Here is a 17,419-nt window from a genome sequence, read left to right as displayed (position 1 = left end):
ACAACCATGCACACGCGCGCACTTACATGACAATATACATACAAGTTTCAGAGCTTTCGGTCGTAATTGCTGTGCGTCGTATATAATAATCTCATTGCATCCATACTGAATGGACAGACTGCGCGTTTGACAAGCAGTTGCCTTGCCTGACTGCTCCTGACTAATCATAGGTCTCTCTATGTCGCCTTTATCACCCACATCTCTCTCCAGCTCTCTTCTTCCACCCACCCACCTACCCACCCACAACTCCTTCCCTCCCTCCCTTCCCCCCCTCCCCAGCACCGTCATCACAATCCCTGTTTCCGAAATCTGCTTTCCTCAGCTTCGTGCAGCTTTTTCTTAGTGTTGATCTTGTTTGTCACCGGTCCATCGATCATTTTCTCCTTCCAGAATGCCAGAATGTGATTTCTGAAGGACCCTGGGCATGAGCCTCATGGCCACTACCAAACATCGTGGCAACGGCTTTGCAAATGTTCCAAAGAGACTATACTCGAAGGACATACGGTATTGCGAAATCTGATTGTGAAAATCATGCCTGAAGACCCTATGTCAGTTGATTGTAACTGAATCCAGTTCTGTTCGTCCTGGCGAAAGAAAAAATGTAATATTTGATTTCGAAGTAAATGTCATCGCCAGCTGATTTGTCATTGGCGAAAAAATCAGACGCAGCAGATTACCTCAGAACCAAGCAAGGCTTGGTAATATTACTTCATGAATGTTTTAAAATGATCCCTTGAGGCTGATGTGCAACGAGTCCCGTAGCTTGTGACTATGTAGGTGAGTACCATTGGTATGTCTCTGTGAATGTGACCACATTTTAAACTTGCAAAGGAATGCACAGAGGTCTTGGCGGTTGTCAGTGATGTTTTCGTGATCGCCGTTATCGTCTTCCCCACAACCACTACTATCATCACCATCACCATATGTTTCTCAAGCATTCTCAGGAGCAAGTCTGCCATTTCCCAGTGACCAGTGCCATTTCCCAGTGGATGGGAAAGGCCACGAAAGTCAGAGTCCTGGGAAGAAAGGCAGGCCATTTCTCACATTCGAGCCAGTGGGACAGGCTCTTCGTCTGGCGCATTATACCGGAAGTGGTTAATGATCTGTTCGTTGCCTTCATTTGCCTTCTCTTCTCGGGTATATTTCCTCTACTACCACCACCACCAAGCCCACCTCCCTATCCTCCAGTAATCGGACTGAGTGCAGCTTAGAGGCAGAGGTATCGGAGTTAGTTCTGGTACACTGCACAGCACCAACAAACCATTGATCACCGCATCGCACACCCCGAAGTCCCAATAATCTCGATTGGTGCCGATCACCTAAAGTTGTTAGACACACGTTTGTAATTAACTCCTTCACGTGTTGGACGAAAATCCCCTCCGTTACGAAGCTCTGGAAAAAAGCCCTTTCGCGTGCCAGTGGGTGGAGGAAAAAAACATCACCATCGTCGCGCACCTGCATGTCCTTTCCAGTTGACTGCTCGGCCAAGCGATCGGAAAGGAACCATGTCATCCTATCTATCCTTCCGGAATTCTTTTGACGGAAGTAGGGTGCGGCAGTCTGGGGAGTGTGGAAAGGTCACTGGAGAACGGGTTGGTGGAGAAAAAGACCAGAACAACGTAAAAGCACCCACAGAGATTGAAGTACCTTCGGTCCAAACACCACCTGAGCGGCCAGGTGAGAACAATTCAGAAGTTTGGGCATCGTACGTATTCCCGCCGTCGTCAGCAGTCTGTTTCGCGTCGGATGATAAGAGAAACAAGAGAGAAAGTGGCGATGTCCGAGCTCAATACGGCAACGATTTCATCGAGCTGAAGATTCACGAAGATGGTTCAGGAAGAAATTCTAGATGCTTGGACAGAATTACACCCAGGCTTAGCACTGGAAGGTAAGAAGCTTCTTACAGTGTTGGTTTTACTGTTTGTTTGTTCTTCTTTATTAAGAAAAGTTCTAACATAAGAGTGATCGTTGCATTGGTAATAATAAAATTGTGCTCAGAATATCGCTTCTAATTTATTTATAGTTTTCATCAATTCTTTTCTCCTGAGTAAATATATAAGCTTGTCTTTTGGTAGCACTACTGTTTGTGAATATTTTTATTGTTTGTGTCTTAAGAGTGGTGATAATAGTTCTACGAAGAAAATCTATTTATACATGTAGACAGACAAAAACACACGTAGAGAATCTTGTTTGAAATAATCTTATTTGAACTTAAATTAATTGCTGACAAAAATAACTATTTTGGAAAATAGTTCAGTACATCACTATTATGTATAACTGTATATACATTTTAAAATTGCTTAAAATATTGCTACTTTTCTCCAGCCCCCGCAATTTCTTAATTTGTAACTTTTAAATATAATCCTTCCTTTCAGATTTGACTATCCCTGTCAATAGACTTCTGCCGATTTTCTCTTTTGTACAGCATTATTTCGAAATTACTGTTAACTTTATAGCAATATCTATCACCGATTCAAATTATTTATATTACTGACTTGTAATTCTCCACTACATCATAACAGTTGTTTACTATCGTGCATCATGTCACGGGATTTTGTTTGTTTGGTTGGTTAGTCTGTAGTGTTTATGGCCGTTAAACATAGACATAAGCATACACGCATGCAGACAGACACACTCACGCGTCTATCATGCGAAACTATTCAAAGATGCCTGCTAACCCAACAGCGCAGTGCGAAGGATAAGGCGAAACATAAGAGCACACCTGGAGGTTCATCTTCTACTTTCAGAAGTGTGGATGTTCTGCTGAGACTGAGGTATTGATCTTATTGTCTGGTTTTCCAGCTCCTCCTCTTTCCTCTATGGATATACGGGTCGATGCCGAAACTGTTACCATGACAACATGCTAATACGCGCTCAATTTTAACAAAAGACTAGTGTCGCAAGAAATCTGACAGATTCCCAAGTAATCGCAAATATCGTGCACAGGAGTATAATTGGGCATATTGGATTGCCTTTGACAACAAAGGTAAAAAATTGATTTGCATCACAGATTTACAACGATTTACATTGTTCAGAATTATCAGGCTTGGCTGTTTCGTCTTATTCGAAAATAGAGGGAGAGGGAGAGAGCGTTAGAGAGAGAGATGAATGTCTCTGTATTTTTCCTGAATGAATGTCGTACTGTGTGGCTAAATGTACGATAATGAGGGTAAAACTGGAGCAGATAGGTGCAAAATAGGGAAAGTTTGTATGCGAATAAAAAATATATATCGGTAGTTTTATGATGTGTGTGCCAAATAGTAGACTAAATGTCACATGTAAGTCACGTATTGTCAGGTAAGTACACTTTAGTGTGCCAAACTCTCACTCTGTTCTCCCGGCTGTGGCAGCATGAACGAGCAAATTTCTTGTAAGACGGTCTTCTGAAGCACTTTGTAAAAATTTGTCCCTAAGGAATCGCTGTTGGGCTGTTAGATGACAGTTTATGAACAATGTATGTTGTCCATAACTATACATAATGTCCACAAATGGTTGTGAACTCAGACCGAATGGCTTGTACAAAATAGTGACGATGTGAGAAAACTGTGCATGCACGTGCACATACATATACACACACACGTGCACCTACATATACACCTCTCTCTCTCCATCCGTTCTCTCTCTCTCAAACACACACTCACGCGCGCGCGCGAGCTCGCATAGAGAAAAGAAGAATTGAGTCTCAAAAATCAAGAAAAAGAAACCCATTGACACAAACAGTCTGCTTTTTGAAACAGTATATGTGTTTATTCATACAAAATAAACCAGAACACTTGTATTCTTTTTTATACCTATTCCCGTTGTCTTTACACCCGTTTACTATGTCTCTATGCTCTTCTCCCTAGCTTTGCACCTTTCTTTACCTCTGTACCTGTCTTTATCAATTCTGCATGCCCTGTAGTAACTGACAGCGTTGATAAGCATGATTTAGTTTATTTACTCTTGCCACTTGTAAACACGACTAAGAAAGGCAGCCTTGTATGAAGGCAGCAATAAGTATTATGTTCGAGTCTTAGTGTCTTTGTGTGTCCTCTTTATACTGCCAGAACTGAGCTTGTGTCTCGCTACCACTGCATGGGGAGAGATGGTAATGCAATATCCATTCTACACTAACTTTATGTATACTTATTGTACCCAGCTGTTCATGATACAGACCTTGAAGTCTACAATCTTTCTGCAGCGTTACGGGTGTGGCGGATGTAATTACAGTTTACCTGAAAGCCTTTGGAAGTTTGTAAGGAGGTAGGTGTGTCTAAGGTGTCTAGCCTTTGGGTGAAACTACTATAACTTACTTCCTTCTTTGTCGGGCTTGAGTCTTTCACCGACATTGCAGGAGGGGTGTTAAAGATGGTGTCTTTTGTACCTCCTGAATAATGGATTAGCACGGCTTCGTGAAATGATCCCTCCCCACTCCCCTCACTACTCCATGAACTTGCGTTCAAGTGACAGAGCAGAACATGAACAGGCCTGCTGAAGAAGGAAAGGTTTCCAGTGTTTCTAAATTGATGGCCTAGTAAGAGAGCTGGATTTCTACCAAGTACCCCGAGATACCCAGTTTGTTTGCTCCCTGTTTGCATCACGTGGGGATGGCAAAGAACTTTTTTGATATTCTGTGGATACTCGTGCTATCATGTTATATTCGGTCTTAGCACGCAGTTCGGTAAGTGGGGTTTGGTTTTTGTTGTTACTGTTCTTCTTTTTCATGTACGAGCTTCTCTATTATTTCTATTCATGCAATTCTAATGATGTGCACATTCACACACGTGTATATGAGAAAGAGAGAGTAACAAAGAGAGAATGAGCCAGGAAATACTTAGAAACTGGAAAAGAAAAAATGTTAGGGCGCGCGAGAGAGGAAATGTAATAATACTAAAAACAGTTGCACTGAGTGAGATACAGAGGGCGGTCCTAACACTCCTTTGACAGAAATCTTTTTTTTTTTTAACTGTGAAGTTACTACAGAAAAAGACGAAAGGGGAATATTGTTATTCCTTTTAAAAAAAAACTGTTGATGGCAACATAGTTGTCGAGTGATAAAGCTTCTCTAAATTTAATTTGCGTGGCGAATGTATTGGAATTCCGCTCCTTTGTTGCTGTCCACAAAGACCGATGTGTATATATAGTTATTTCAGGGGACGAAGCTTACCAGACAAAAATGTGTACCTCGGCTTTGGATCCTGACTCAGGTTTGAATTCTTTATTATAATCATCTCTGAATTTTCTGCTTTTCCAAGCAGACGTAAACTTTTGACGATATATGTTTGACTGAAGAACAGTAGATAGCGAGGTAAAGGACATCGGAACCACATGAGCCCAACTGAAGGAGGGGGGGGGCTGCCCAAATCCGCGTCCCCTGGTGTTGTAGCCCTATGCTCCTCGAGGAGTAACAAGGAATAAACTATGTTCGACTGAGCTGTGAAGAGTTATATACACTTGACGTACAAAAATGCAGAAAATCGAGGTCAGGGAAAATTGTCTCCTTCTGTAAACTCATATTCTAACATTTACTATCAGAAGCTATCAAACTCTCTCTCGTATTGTCTTCTCTTTCCCTCTCTCTCTCACTCTCTCGCTCTCTCTCTCTCTCACACACACACGCACATGCACATTTGATTGCTCACTCTATGTCTATAAAAACTCACGTCTGATACGTAACCTGTTATGCATTTAAATACCTCTGTGTGCGCTTTGCTTAATACCTCCTACTGCACTTCCATTCCCTAAACTTACCTATCTACATCAAAACTACTGTAAATAACACTAACAGAAGAACACGCATGTACATCTACTTTACATCCTAAACAAAACCACACAGTCTCTATAAAGAAAAGAACCTCCAACCCTTGCCAGCAACCCTCTGTAGCTGGTGACCCAGATCTCAGCACTCCCCTCCATTACTAGTTCCCTGGAGGTATTGTCAAAGGGCGTGTACTGGACGAGATCAATACAGTCCGTAACACTATTTGTAATCGGAGTTAATAACAGTCAGGCTGCTACAAGGTCGGACAATTTATGTGGTGTGGTAGAGTTTCGTTCCCTGAAGATTATCAATTATTTTCCGACCATACGTCTCCACGCCTTTTTTTTTTTTTTTTTTTTTTTTTGTAAATAATTCCGTTACTCTTTACAGCTTGTTCTTTTGAAAGGGGACTATTATTGTTGCTCGTTTTCATGACATACGCCTTTCAAATTTTAAGTGGACTGAAAACAAATCGGCGGAGATGAACATTGTGCTGCGGTCTTTGATGACAGAGTACATACAGACTGATATTGTATGATCAAATTAGAAAGCATTATATTGTGTTCAAATGAAAGGCTATACAAATAAGAAAAAAGAAAAAAAAACCTCTCTTCGACAGCTTAACTTATGTCTTTGAACGCTTTCATTTTCAAACGTTGTCGACAAGCAAGTGTGAAGAAAGGGACACATTCATTATTCAAGCTGAGTAGAGAGCGGATATAAACGGGGGAAGATTTAACAGTTCGCAACTTAATTCAGCAACAGCCTTATGGTTACCAACAATAGTTTCATTAGATTGCCATATATGAAACGAGAGGCGCAAGGGCTGAACGGGGAAGCAAACAAGGGTTCTGTAACATTAATAATATCATTATTACATTAAATATTCACGCCTCACACACACACATGACTCGATACGTCTTCTCAAACTCCCTCGACACCACCTCCCAGTGCTCCTTTTGAGGGTCGGCTCTATCATCCCTCTGAGAATACACCAAACAACTACATTACCTTAAGCCTGGCGAGAATATTACTTCTCACACTTCAATGTAGGCGACATGCGCTGCCTGGAGTCTTATTGATAGCTACTTTTAATGTTATATATGTAATATATTCTAAGGTATTTTTAATTGCTGTTGTCCCTCTGCCTGGAGTTTTATTGATACTTACTTTTAATGTTATATATGTAATATATTGCTAATTTATGTAATTTTAATTGCTGTTTTTCTGACAGTTTAAATCAGCAACTTAAAAAACTCGTTTTAAATTTTTCGACCGTTAGCTAACAGGGTAGATATTATATATTTTGTTCCTTTTCTTTTTCTGTCGTTCTTACCTTTCTCTCGCTCTTTCTTTTTTTTTTTTTTTTTTTTGCCAAGTACCTCAGTAACCTATTTTTAACCTATACGCATTGCTAAATCTTTACAGAAAATTGAACAACATTATAGATACGGTGGCACAGTCCCAGCACTTTTTTGAAGCTCTGGACAAGATGCGGGAACGGGCAGCAGAATCAAGCAAGGACAGAGAGTCTGTGCCCATCTTCAACAAGCGGCTGTTCTCAGCGCATGGGTCCGTGGTCATAACCTCCGAAGGTATGATGACACTCTTCATAGTCTCTCGAAAACATTATTACAATACAGGAAGGCTGCAACTGTTAGTGTCCGCAATTATGAATCAGAGGCACGTACGCACCTTCAGGGTTTATTCCTCCTATAGTGCTAGCAAGCCCTCTGCAACCCCAGTGGTAGACCTCTGGGGATTACCCCTCGACTTCCAAGGTCTTCACAGTTTTCTAGCTGCATGCCCCAGAAACGATGCAGATCGTTATCTAACCCTAGGGTAATGTTTCATCTACTTCATTATTACTGCCTCCACGCTCAGTACAACATGCAAGTCATTGTTCGATGTTCAGTAAATATTGCATACTTACAGCACAACATGTACTTCTATTGATCTCGTGACCTTATTTAAGCCAGTACTTCGACGCATTTTCGACAGTCAGTGTTAAAATAATATAGGTAAATGGGATATAAATAAATATGGTTATTTCATAGTGCCTTTTCCCACAAACATACGCTTACATCCAAACATACACAGTGTACAAACACATTTGAAACGAGCATGTGCTTTACAATCCTTCAGCCCGACGCACACATACATCGATACGAGATCCGAACCCACGACACCCGATTCTCACTGTCGTAATGACAGGTGTTTTAGCCACTGCGTCACCAACCGTTCCAGCCTCAAGCAGGGGAAGGAGGGGTTGAAAATTTTGACCATTTGTCAACTTAGACCCTGCATAAGATGACGAGCAAAGACTGACTTAGAGACTACAAGCTGTTGTCTTTACCTCCATCTGTTACTGTGCTGTGATGTATGGCCTGATGTCGACCGTGCATCAGGATCTGATCAGAGTACGTAGCAAGCTGTGAAATCTGAAACCGTCCATCCATACCAAAATATCAGTTCGTGCCACGTGCCAGTCCACAAAAACACAAAACTTGACAGGTTACATGCTGTTCTAACTAAAAAGAGAAGAACTGCACTACTATAGGCGGATACAAAAGGTTAAAAGAACATTTTTCAATTCTGAGTTACCTGCGAAATTACTGAGCGCGGGAACGAGAACATCTCTAATGGCGAGCACTCGAAGGTTGACTGCTTTACCTGTAAGATGTGTACTGTCGCTGCCGCCCATTCACACCCGCTGTACCTCGTCTAATAGAGGAAAAGCCATTTTGTGGTATTATCTGCAGATGTTACACTTCCAAAGAACGAACAGTAAACAACCTAGCAATTCTCAGCCAGAAGCACTAATCTGCCTTTTGATGAAAACTGGGAAAAAAGCTGTCAAAAATGCTCTTAAATTCTGTAAGGAGAATCTGACCCGTTGCTTATAGGACAGGGAGGGGTGTTGAAGACAAAAAGTTGTTTATTCTGAATACATTGTATAAACATCTAAAACATCATAAGGCACATGCAAGACTTATTTTACTTATATTAGCTCTAGCTTGAACACAGTACCACAGTAACATACTTTTTATCTCTCCGACATATCTGATAGCACAACGATTGATTTATGGGTTGTTTTTTGTTTTGCTTTGTTTTATTTTGTTTTGTTTTGTTTGTTGTTTTTTCATAGTTGCAGAAAATAGAGGGGGTTTGTAAATGGTCGTTATTTTGATATTGTCACGACAAAACTGAATCCCGCAAGGCTGTTTGTTGTCCATCACCCTGATTTATATCGTGAATGCCGACAGCTGTAGAGGTGTTACATTTGCAAATGATTCCACATTGTTTGAGTGGAATCATGACAATTGGTGCGCTGAAAATGTCGATAAAACGAACGCAATGCGGATGCATTTGAGGAAATGGTGACAAAGTAGAATAGATGGTGCTGTTGTTCCCAGTATGGTACGTGACAAAGGTGTTGAGGTTGTTGAATCATTGGTGTACATCGACACAGTTTTTGGTTGCAGGATTAAATGGAACGTGAATACAATGTATTTCTGAAATGTGATCCGCAAAGAGTGCACTTGAATTGTTTTTCAGTCGGTTCAACAGCCTCGATCGAACCTTTTTTATCAGTCGCTCATTCAAAGTGTTTTTATCTTTTTTCCTTTGTATGGTTATTCTGCAGTTTATCCGTCCACAAATAGAACATTTTGAAGAGATTTTGTTCATATTTGCTCCACTGAAGTGAAACAGAGGGATTGACTTTTTTGTAATGACCTAATTGTCAGAAAAGCTTCTCATACCGAAACATGTCCTGGCAGGAGAATTTGTTTAGTTGAATTCAGGAAAATATATTCTTTACCAGTATGCAGAAGCAAAGTACATCTGAAATAGCTTTTACTTTTAGACATTCATCAGCTCAGAAATAAATGAGATGATATATGTGCGTGCGTGCGTGTGTGCGTGCACCCAAGCAGGGGTGGCTTTAGAAACTGTGCACCTGCCAAAATGCCAGGGGCCGCCATGCAAATACATATATATTGAATATAAAACAGAACGAGAAAATAAGGACACAGCTGACGGCAATGTGGCCTTAAAGTATCGTGTATCTTGTAAATTAATAGGCTGTATTTATTTATGTTCCGAGGGTCGGGGCAGTAATCTATATGTAGTATGATAACGTTCTGCAATAATGAGAATATCATGGGCCCCCACTTGGTTTTATTGACATTGGTGGGGAAGGGTCCATCGATTCTTTCTCTGCCCAGAGCCACCACGAGTGTAGAGCCGCCCCTGACCCGAGCGGGTCTTTAAGCTTGGTTTTAAATGTAAGAGTGGGTCATTCATGCAAACTTGTTCTGCTATGATGAACCACTCTGCCTGAGCTTGCCACTTTTGTGATTGAGAACACTTTCCCAAGTTACAGTCGCCCTTTAGAATTAGTAAATTTTCCTTTGTCATCATGTCATTTTATTTATTCGCTCATATCCTATAATTCATTACTTTATTTCTTTTTCATTTCATATCTTCCTTCTTTTTTATTATTTTATTTATTTGGTAATCAATCAAACAATCATTATTTACTTCGTTATTTTTGTTTTTATTCCTTTCTTCTTTCTTGTTTCATTGGTGCTTTTCTATTCTTCCTAATTTTATTTTTATTTTATTTTATTTTATTTTTTTTGCTTACCTTTTTTCTTTCTTTGTCCCTTGCGTCTCGCCTCCGTCTGTGTGTGATCTCAGCCCGAAGACTGATGGCCCGCAACGCCCGTCTGGGTCCTGGTGAAGACTACCCCCTGATGGACAAATCCGAACTCCACACCATGCGATGTGTGGTAGACGGCCTGCGTCTCATCCACAGGGGCCAGGATCATATCAAGGATGCGTTGAGTCACGTGGTCACGCTGGAGTCGTACAGCCCGCACCAGTACATCGTCAAGCGGCCCTACGAAACACAACTGTCCTGCTACTACATCATGCACGGTGCCGTCCAGGTTGGGTGAAACCTTGCTTTCACTCTGGGGTCAGATTTTGACGAAATACTTTGTGATGCCTGGCCTTTAAATCGATGATTAAAGACCCACTGGAATGATAATTATTTTCAAATGAATGAGCTTGATTATTGCTTTCATCTAAATTCAAACACCTTGAGAAACGTTGAAATATTTCGCAGGAAACAAAAAATAAAGAAAGAAAATGTGGCTTTACAGCAACAAACAAATAGTGTTTCAAGACCATCTGGTCTACATAAAGAAAGCGCGATCATGTCAACTCATAAAAGTTACAAAGTAAAAAAAAAATATAATATTGCTTCGTGTCGCAGGTTACTTACGACATGGATATAACCGAAACACGCAGTGTGTTTCAACCAAACATCATCTACAACCACGGAGCTGGCGAGTTCTTGGGGTTACTGTCTGCTGACGGGCTTTCTGATGACTTATCTCCTCCTGCCACAGTTTATACCACAGAGTCATGTGAATTCGTGAGAATAGACAGGTAAATGATATGAACCGTTTTGTTCTTTACATAAAAGTGACTTTGGTGTGCGTGTCTTTACCTACCTTGCCTGACCTCTCACATTCTTTTGTCCAGGTCTTGGGTGTTTTTGTGTATATGCCATTTTGTAATCGAGTCAGTCGTCCCTAGCATGGAATTCTCTTTATTCTGGTGTCTTTTTTCAATGGGTTTTTCATAATGCATTGCCCAGAAAGTGTCATTTTTCTGTGTGGCTGCCACTGCTCTTTGGTGTGACCATGCGTGTCAGCGGCAGTTCCAGCTGTGTCACTCTGGCTACAGTGCAAGGGTACCTAATGTCAACAATAGTTTATCAGCTGTCACTGTGTGTACAGTCGGGGCTACAATAAACACAATCAGTGGGAAGGTCTCTCTCCCAGTCCACACGTCCAGCAATCCATTTTGTGACGCAGTGTCACTGAGTGCCAAACACAATCTATTGACATAGGTTCATCTCTTCAGCATCATCTTTGTGGAATTCCTCCCTTCATGTAATGTTCCACCTGCAGACGATAAAGTCATTTAAATATGCATTTAAGACACATTTGTTCCCGACACATCTAGAGAATTAGTTCATTCTAAGCTGATTCATTGGATGATAAAGACCTTATAAAAAAAAACACTGCTGCTGCTGCTGCTGATGATGATGATGATGCTGATGATTGCATGATTGTTATGCCACGCCTTATATATTTGTGTGTTTGAGCAGACAAAAGTTCCACGAAGTAGTCGAGCGAATAACAAATGTTCAGAAGAAAGAAAAGCTTGCTTTCTTTTGCTCATCCAAAAACGTGCTGTCTTCTCTTCCGCCAGATGGCCTCGAAAAGGTCATCGAACACGTTCACAAAATGGTAAGCACATCATGATTTTATTTCTGAAACCAGTTTCTCTTTAGTATAACGAGACACAGGTTTCGGTCGGTGCTGAAGACAGTCTGTGTTCCGACTGTTCGGCCAGACAAGGAGATCCTGACCCCTCTTTCAAATGAAGAAAAGATTAGCAGTGCCACGAAGCAGTCGACACTGTTGATGTTCATCGTCGTTATAATTAATACTTAAGAAACGTGTGATTTATATAGCGCATAATAACGCTCACGAGGGAGTCTACTCTGGGCAATCACAAAGAGACATGAACAGAGTATGAAGGAAGGAAGGAAAACAATTGTTCGGACAATTAATACAAGACAAATATAGAAGACACAAAGAGGAATAAGCGATCAAGGATGAAGGATGGGGAGTGTCATAAATCTGCAGGCGAACTAGTCAACTGACTATAATCAGAACTATTGACAAATATGTAATTTTAGTACACTTTTAAAGGATTCAATGGGTATATGGCTGATACGGAAATTATTGTCATTATTATCATCACTGTTGTTACTATTATTGTAGTCGTTATAGTGATCATCATTATTTCCTGTCGTTTTGATCTTATCGTAGAACAATATCGATGGACCGTAAGAGTGTGACTATTGAAAACTAATAACTTCTGGTTGTAGGAGTATCCACCTAACAGACTTATCCTGGAGCAAGGTCATACCTCTGAGTACATGTACTTTATCCTATCAGGTAAGGACACATACTATATGCCCGACGAGTTTCTAAGAAAAAAAAAAAAAGCCGAAAGATACTCACTTATGGTGACCCTACGGTCGTTGCATGATGATGAGGTGTTACATCCCTCTATTCCCTCGGGGCCTACTTTTTTGAGAGGAGTGTGCTCCTCTCATCTTTTTCGCACACATGTGTGATATTTATGCAGTATCTGGTCAAAGTACTTGTATTCTTACTTAAACACGCGTACATACACGCACGCACACACGACAAGCCCACCAACACAAATGTTTGCTCATATTCTCGAAGGAAATGCTACATTTCTTTTTCCTCCCTTTGTTACCTGCAGGCAGATGCCAAATTACTCGGGACGTGTATATTCCTGAGATAGACAGACAGGTGTGCTTTTATCTCGACTCCAGAGAGCATGGTGAGTTTTAAATCATCAAAAGTCTTCAAGAAATCTCGCTCGCAAAAATGAAACCTAAACATTAATGCACTTACACCCTGAAAACCACGAAAGTAAGTAACGTTCTTAACACAACTACTTGCAGGCAACTTCTTTGGTGAAGAATGCATACTGGACCCAGAGGGACCCAGTACATGCCATGTTGCTACCAGCATCCACACGAGGCTTCTTCTACTCCATAAGTAAATCGCCTTTTCTCTACTCCCTTGCTACAGCAACAACATATACTGATCAGATAGGAAGAAATTTGTATTGATAAGGGGTAGGAATCAAAGAGAAAAAAAAACAAGACATGGCTAGTTTTCAGCCTAAAGAATTTTCAATACTGCTTACAACGTTTTATTCAGATCAGCACTGGAAGTTGTCAACAAAGACCTTCTTCTGAACGTTCTCGAAAGTAAACGTCATTACCTACCATCTGACGAGGAACTGCGAGATCAGGGTTACCGGAAGTCAGTCTGGGACGGCTACAAGCATAGCGAGGTTCGTGAATGCCTCAAAGAACGTGGCTGTCTCCATATTCTATCACGTGACCTCCCCGAAAAAGTCCGCGTCAGACCACCTTCCCAAGAGTAAGTAATATTTTTCAAAATTGCTTCTAGAGTAGCTTAGCTATTTCCACACTTAAAATAAACTTATTTAAAGGTTTAAGCTTTTTCATGAGCTCTCATTTTAGGAGCTTTTTTTTTTTTAAAAAAGTTATATAACTCACGAAGGTACTGTAAAGATCGAATAAGTCTCATGGTGGCTGGAAGTATTTTACTGAAAATTATTCCATTTATCTCCCGTTTAGTGCAGCAGCTCCTTTTTTCTCCTTTCTTTTTTCCTTTCTGTTTCTCCCACGATTCGAACCAAGAAAGGGGGTTGATTCTGAGCAAAGCTGTCTTGCTTTCTCCACGCAGATATATACAGAGAGAGAATCTTCTTCGCTTCGTGATGGAAGGGGCGGGGTATGAGCGCTTCACTGGGAGGGCCTGTTCTGCTCACAACCCCAAAAGCATCGTCCTCCATAAGCACAACAGGTCTGTGCGAGCACGCACGGCTTTAGTTACATCGAGGACTGGGCCATCACGTGACCATACAAGGCTTGAGACCCAGCCATCCCTTCCTGATGGAGCCAGAGTAATGACAGGACCCGCGAAGGAGACTGGTATGCCAGGTTCGGGAATGAATTTCGACCTCAACCATTCAAGCTGTCTTATGAAAATGGTTATGTATAACTCAGTAACTGACAATTGCCTTGAAATGTAAGGAATTCCCCAAAGAAATTTCAGTTTACAGCTCAATGGTAAACACTCTGGAAGACTGGCATTCTTGTCTTCTGAGCAGCTGATGGATAAAGATCGTGCTGCTTCATTATTTCACTCACGTGCTCTCAGCGGATTAAACACAATGTTTAGGTCTTAAACAATTTCTTTTACTAAATATCTTTGCACATCTACCTGCAAGAGCTTTCTTGGACAGCAAATCAGGCAAACTTTCCAGTAAATTTTTTTGTTGTAGTATTTATACTCTCAACTAATTATGTTCGTTATTTCATATACATGTATATTCCTTATATTTGATTATTTTTAGTTGTGGACATCGGCGATCGAAAGCTTTTGGAGAATGTACAGGGAGACGTTCTTGAAGGACCGTCCGCTACAAACACCTTTGTCAGGATGCTAGAGAAAAACGTATGTGGTTTTCATGTAATAAAAACATTTGCCAGAACTAGAGGTCGATATAATTATTGTTATTATTGCATTGCAGAACGCTCTACATTGATGTCAACAGGTTCTGAGTCTTTAAAAACTCGACGTAATTTATCCAGAAACAGTAACGGGAATGATAGCGAGCTGGTTTAGGTTTCAGAAAGGAAAACAAAACGAAAAAAAAACAAACAAAGAAAAACATCATAACTGATCAGATAACGGTAAAGGGATCGTTGCTAATAGGCAATTTTCGAGATTAAACTCCTGGCGCACCAGCCTCCGCATGGTGGTGAGCATTACACAAAGAACCATCTAAAAAATTGTTTCCAATTCTGAGATAGGAATGCATATGAAACTTAGTCCAGTTGAAAACAATCAAAGCTTTGTCCACATAGTAAGATATTCATGTTCGGAAGCAACCCTACCGCAGTAACAAATTAAAAAGCATAAGCAGTGCTTTGTCCAAGCATATTCATTACTTAATATCTTGTATTGATGTCTTTGGATTTTCGTTGCAAACATATTTTTTAACACGTTTATACTGTTCTATATAAAAATTTTAATTTGAATGTTAAGTAGTGCACAGTGTAAGAAACAGCAACTGAATTGCATTATGGGCATTAACTTCACGTGTTCACTTATCCTAATCTGTTGACATTTTCAGGTTCCAAAAGGGATCCTTCAGAAAATTATTGGCAGCAAAGGAGTAAGTTGTTCCCCTGAAATAAAAATGAACACTGCGTGGCTCTTGTGTGACTGAAACCTGTACACCAGGCTCTGACCACCTGTCGATAGGTCGATCAGGGGCGAACCATAATCAAACAGCTCAATCTTGCTCTATTTTTAGAACACTGCGTGCGCTCTCTCTCTCTCTCACGCGCGCGCGCGAACACACACACACACAAGATACAAATATCGGATATCACGTAATAACTGTATATGTTTTAACATATTCATGTGTCTGGGAAAGTGGTGAGAGAATGTGAATGTGAGCGCGCGTATGTGGATACAGGTTCATACAGTAGACAAAAAAGTGAAGTGATATACATTTACAGTAATAATTAGAGCAAAAATCTTCATATTTTCTATACTATAAATCACGTGCTTGCTCATTTTTAATTGCAAACAAAAACAATAGTTTGAATCTAAACCCGGAAATACTATAAAGTTGTATTTACACGAAACAATTGTTAAGTACGGACACTTTTAATTGTCTGGTTCAGGGTGATATGGACTTAAATGCGCTGTCCAGGGCGACAGAAGACAGTCCAGAACTGGCCAGGAAGTTGAGACTTGCCTTGGAGATTCATCTTCAAGATAAGCAAAGTGATTTCACGGTCAGAAAATGTTGCTAAACATATATTAGTATCATTATCGTGTACGTTTACTTTCGCATGCACTAAATGGGAGTTGCTATAGATTACAACTTTATTATAATTTGTGTTATTCGACTTCTCCCCTTTTCTTCTGCTTATGATTCACTTGGCCAATGTTGGTGGCTTTGAGATGAATACTTCTTTACTGCACAAATAAATTGGCTTTTAACGTGTAATTCATGCCAGTGATCCTAGACCTTCACATTCTCAGAAAACTACGGTGCTGGTCACGATGAAGACTGAAGATATTGTTCGCAAGGCCAAAGCCATGGCAGACAAACAAAACTTTGTGAACACAGAGTCAGACGGAGTAGAGACAAATCAAGAGTAAGTTGTTCACTTCTTTCTTCTCTTAAAAGAAGTTCTTGAATCTTATATTAGCATGTGTATTCTTCGCTTTTGTTTACTAATGTTTTGTACGGCTCTTATGTATGTATAGTAGAAGGGAAGGGGAGTTAAGTTGTTTTAAATTTGGTTGTTGCAATCATCACTAACAGCAAGTTACCACAAAGTCAAATGGATTTTCTGTGGGGCTGGGAGGGTTACAAGACAGCAAACGTCGACTCCCACGCGTTATTATAGTCATCGTCACTGTCCTCTTCTGGTCCAGTAAATCTCCATACTTTTGTCTTGTCTATTTTATTTAGATGGAAGACCTCTCTTCATCAGGAAAACAAGGTCGCTAAAATGCATATTGCTGGAGACAAGTTTCGAGCTGCCTTTCTGCGCAGGAAGATGAACGCCTTGAGACGCAAAAGTACCGCAGCTCGAGCACAGAGACTGCACCAGACCGCTCTGCCAGGCCAATTGCCCTCGGCAAAGACCAAAACCAGCGACAAACACTCGGAATCTGCAGTTTTCTACCTAGACGATATTCAGAGAAAATATCAGGGACTGGATCCAAGCTGTGCAAGGCATAAGGTTCATGTGACGCTAATACGGGATCATAAGCTTTTCCATTTATTTGGGGCTTTGTGGTTATAAGGGGTAAGCGTGATATAGGTCGTAGAATAAGATCTCGTCTTTACTTCAGGGATGTGACAGCTGGTCCTAGACCTATCTGCACTCTCACCCTCCACCTCCGCGATACAGCTATACCCCATGACTGG

At 40.7% G+C, this 17,419-nt stretch overlaps 1 protein-coding gene across 7 annotated transcripts in view; it reads left to right on the top strand.

Moving 5' to 3' along the window:
* Positions 1-1,148: 1,148 nt before the first annotated feature.
* Positions 1,149-17,419, top strand: part of LOC112556157 — a 19,464-nt gene continuing 3,193 nt past the window's right edge. Inside the window, exons 1-15 of one of the 7 annotated variants that reach the window (XM_025224888.1) lie at positions 1,149-1,888; positions 7,169-7,335; positions 10,445-10,695; positions 11,025-11,200; positions 11,928-12,069; positions 12,717-12,786; positions 13,121-13,201; positions 13,326-13,422; positions 13,588-13,812; positions 14,143-14,399; positions 14,816-14,916; positions 15,599-15,640; positions 16,158-16,271; positions 16,522-16,637; positions 16,958-17,231. In XM_025224888.1, coding sequence (XP_025080673.1) covers positions 1,506-1,888; positions 7,169-7,335; positions 10,445-10,695; positions 11,025-11,200; positions 11,928-12,069; positions 12,717-12,786; positions 13,121-13,201; positions 13,326-13,422; positions 13,588-13,812; positions 14,143-14,399; positions 14,816-14,916; positions 15,599-15,640; positions 16,158-16,271; positions 16,522-16,637; positions 16,958-17,231 — 2,496 coding nt within the window. In that variant the 5' untranslated portion in view covers positions 1,149-1,505. Of the gene's footprint in view, positions 1,889-2,906; positions 2,987-4,232; positions 4,661-5,129; positions 5,187-7,168; positions 7,336-10,444; positions 10,696-11,024; positions 11,201-11,927; positions 12,070-12,716; positions 12,787-13,120; positions 13,202-13,325; positions 13,423-13,587; positions 13,813-14,142; positions 14,400-14,815; positions 14,917-15,598; positions 15,641-16,157; positions 16,272-16,521; positions 16,638-16,957; positions 17,232-17,419 lie in introns of those variants that run through there. The other 6 variants (XM_025224886.1, XM_025224887.1, XM_025224885.1 and 3 more) reach the window with 6 other exon arrangements.

The sequence above is a fragment of the Pomacea canaliculata genome, linkage group LG2 (genome assembly GCF_003073045.1).
Source record: "Pomacea canaliculata isolate SZHN2017 linkage group LG2, ASM307304v1, whole genome shotgun sequence".
NCBI classification, from domain to species: Eukaryota; Metazoa; Mollusca; class Gastropoda; order Architaenioglossa; family Ampullariidae; genus Pomacea; species Pomacea canaliculata.
This window is presented reverse-complemented; position numbering and strand designations above follow the sequence as displayed.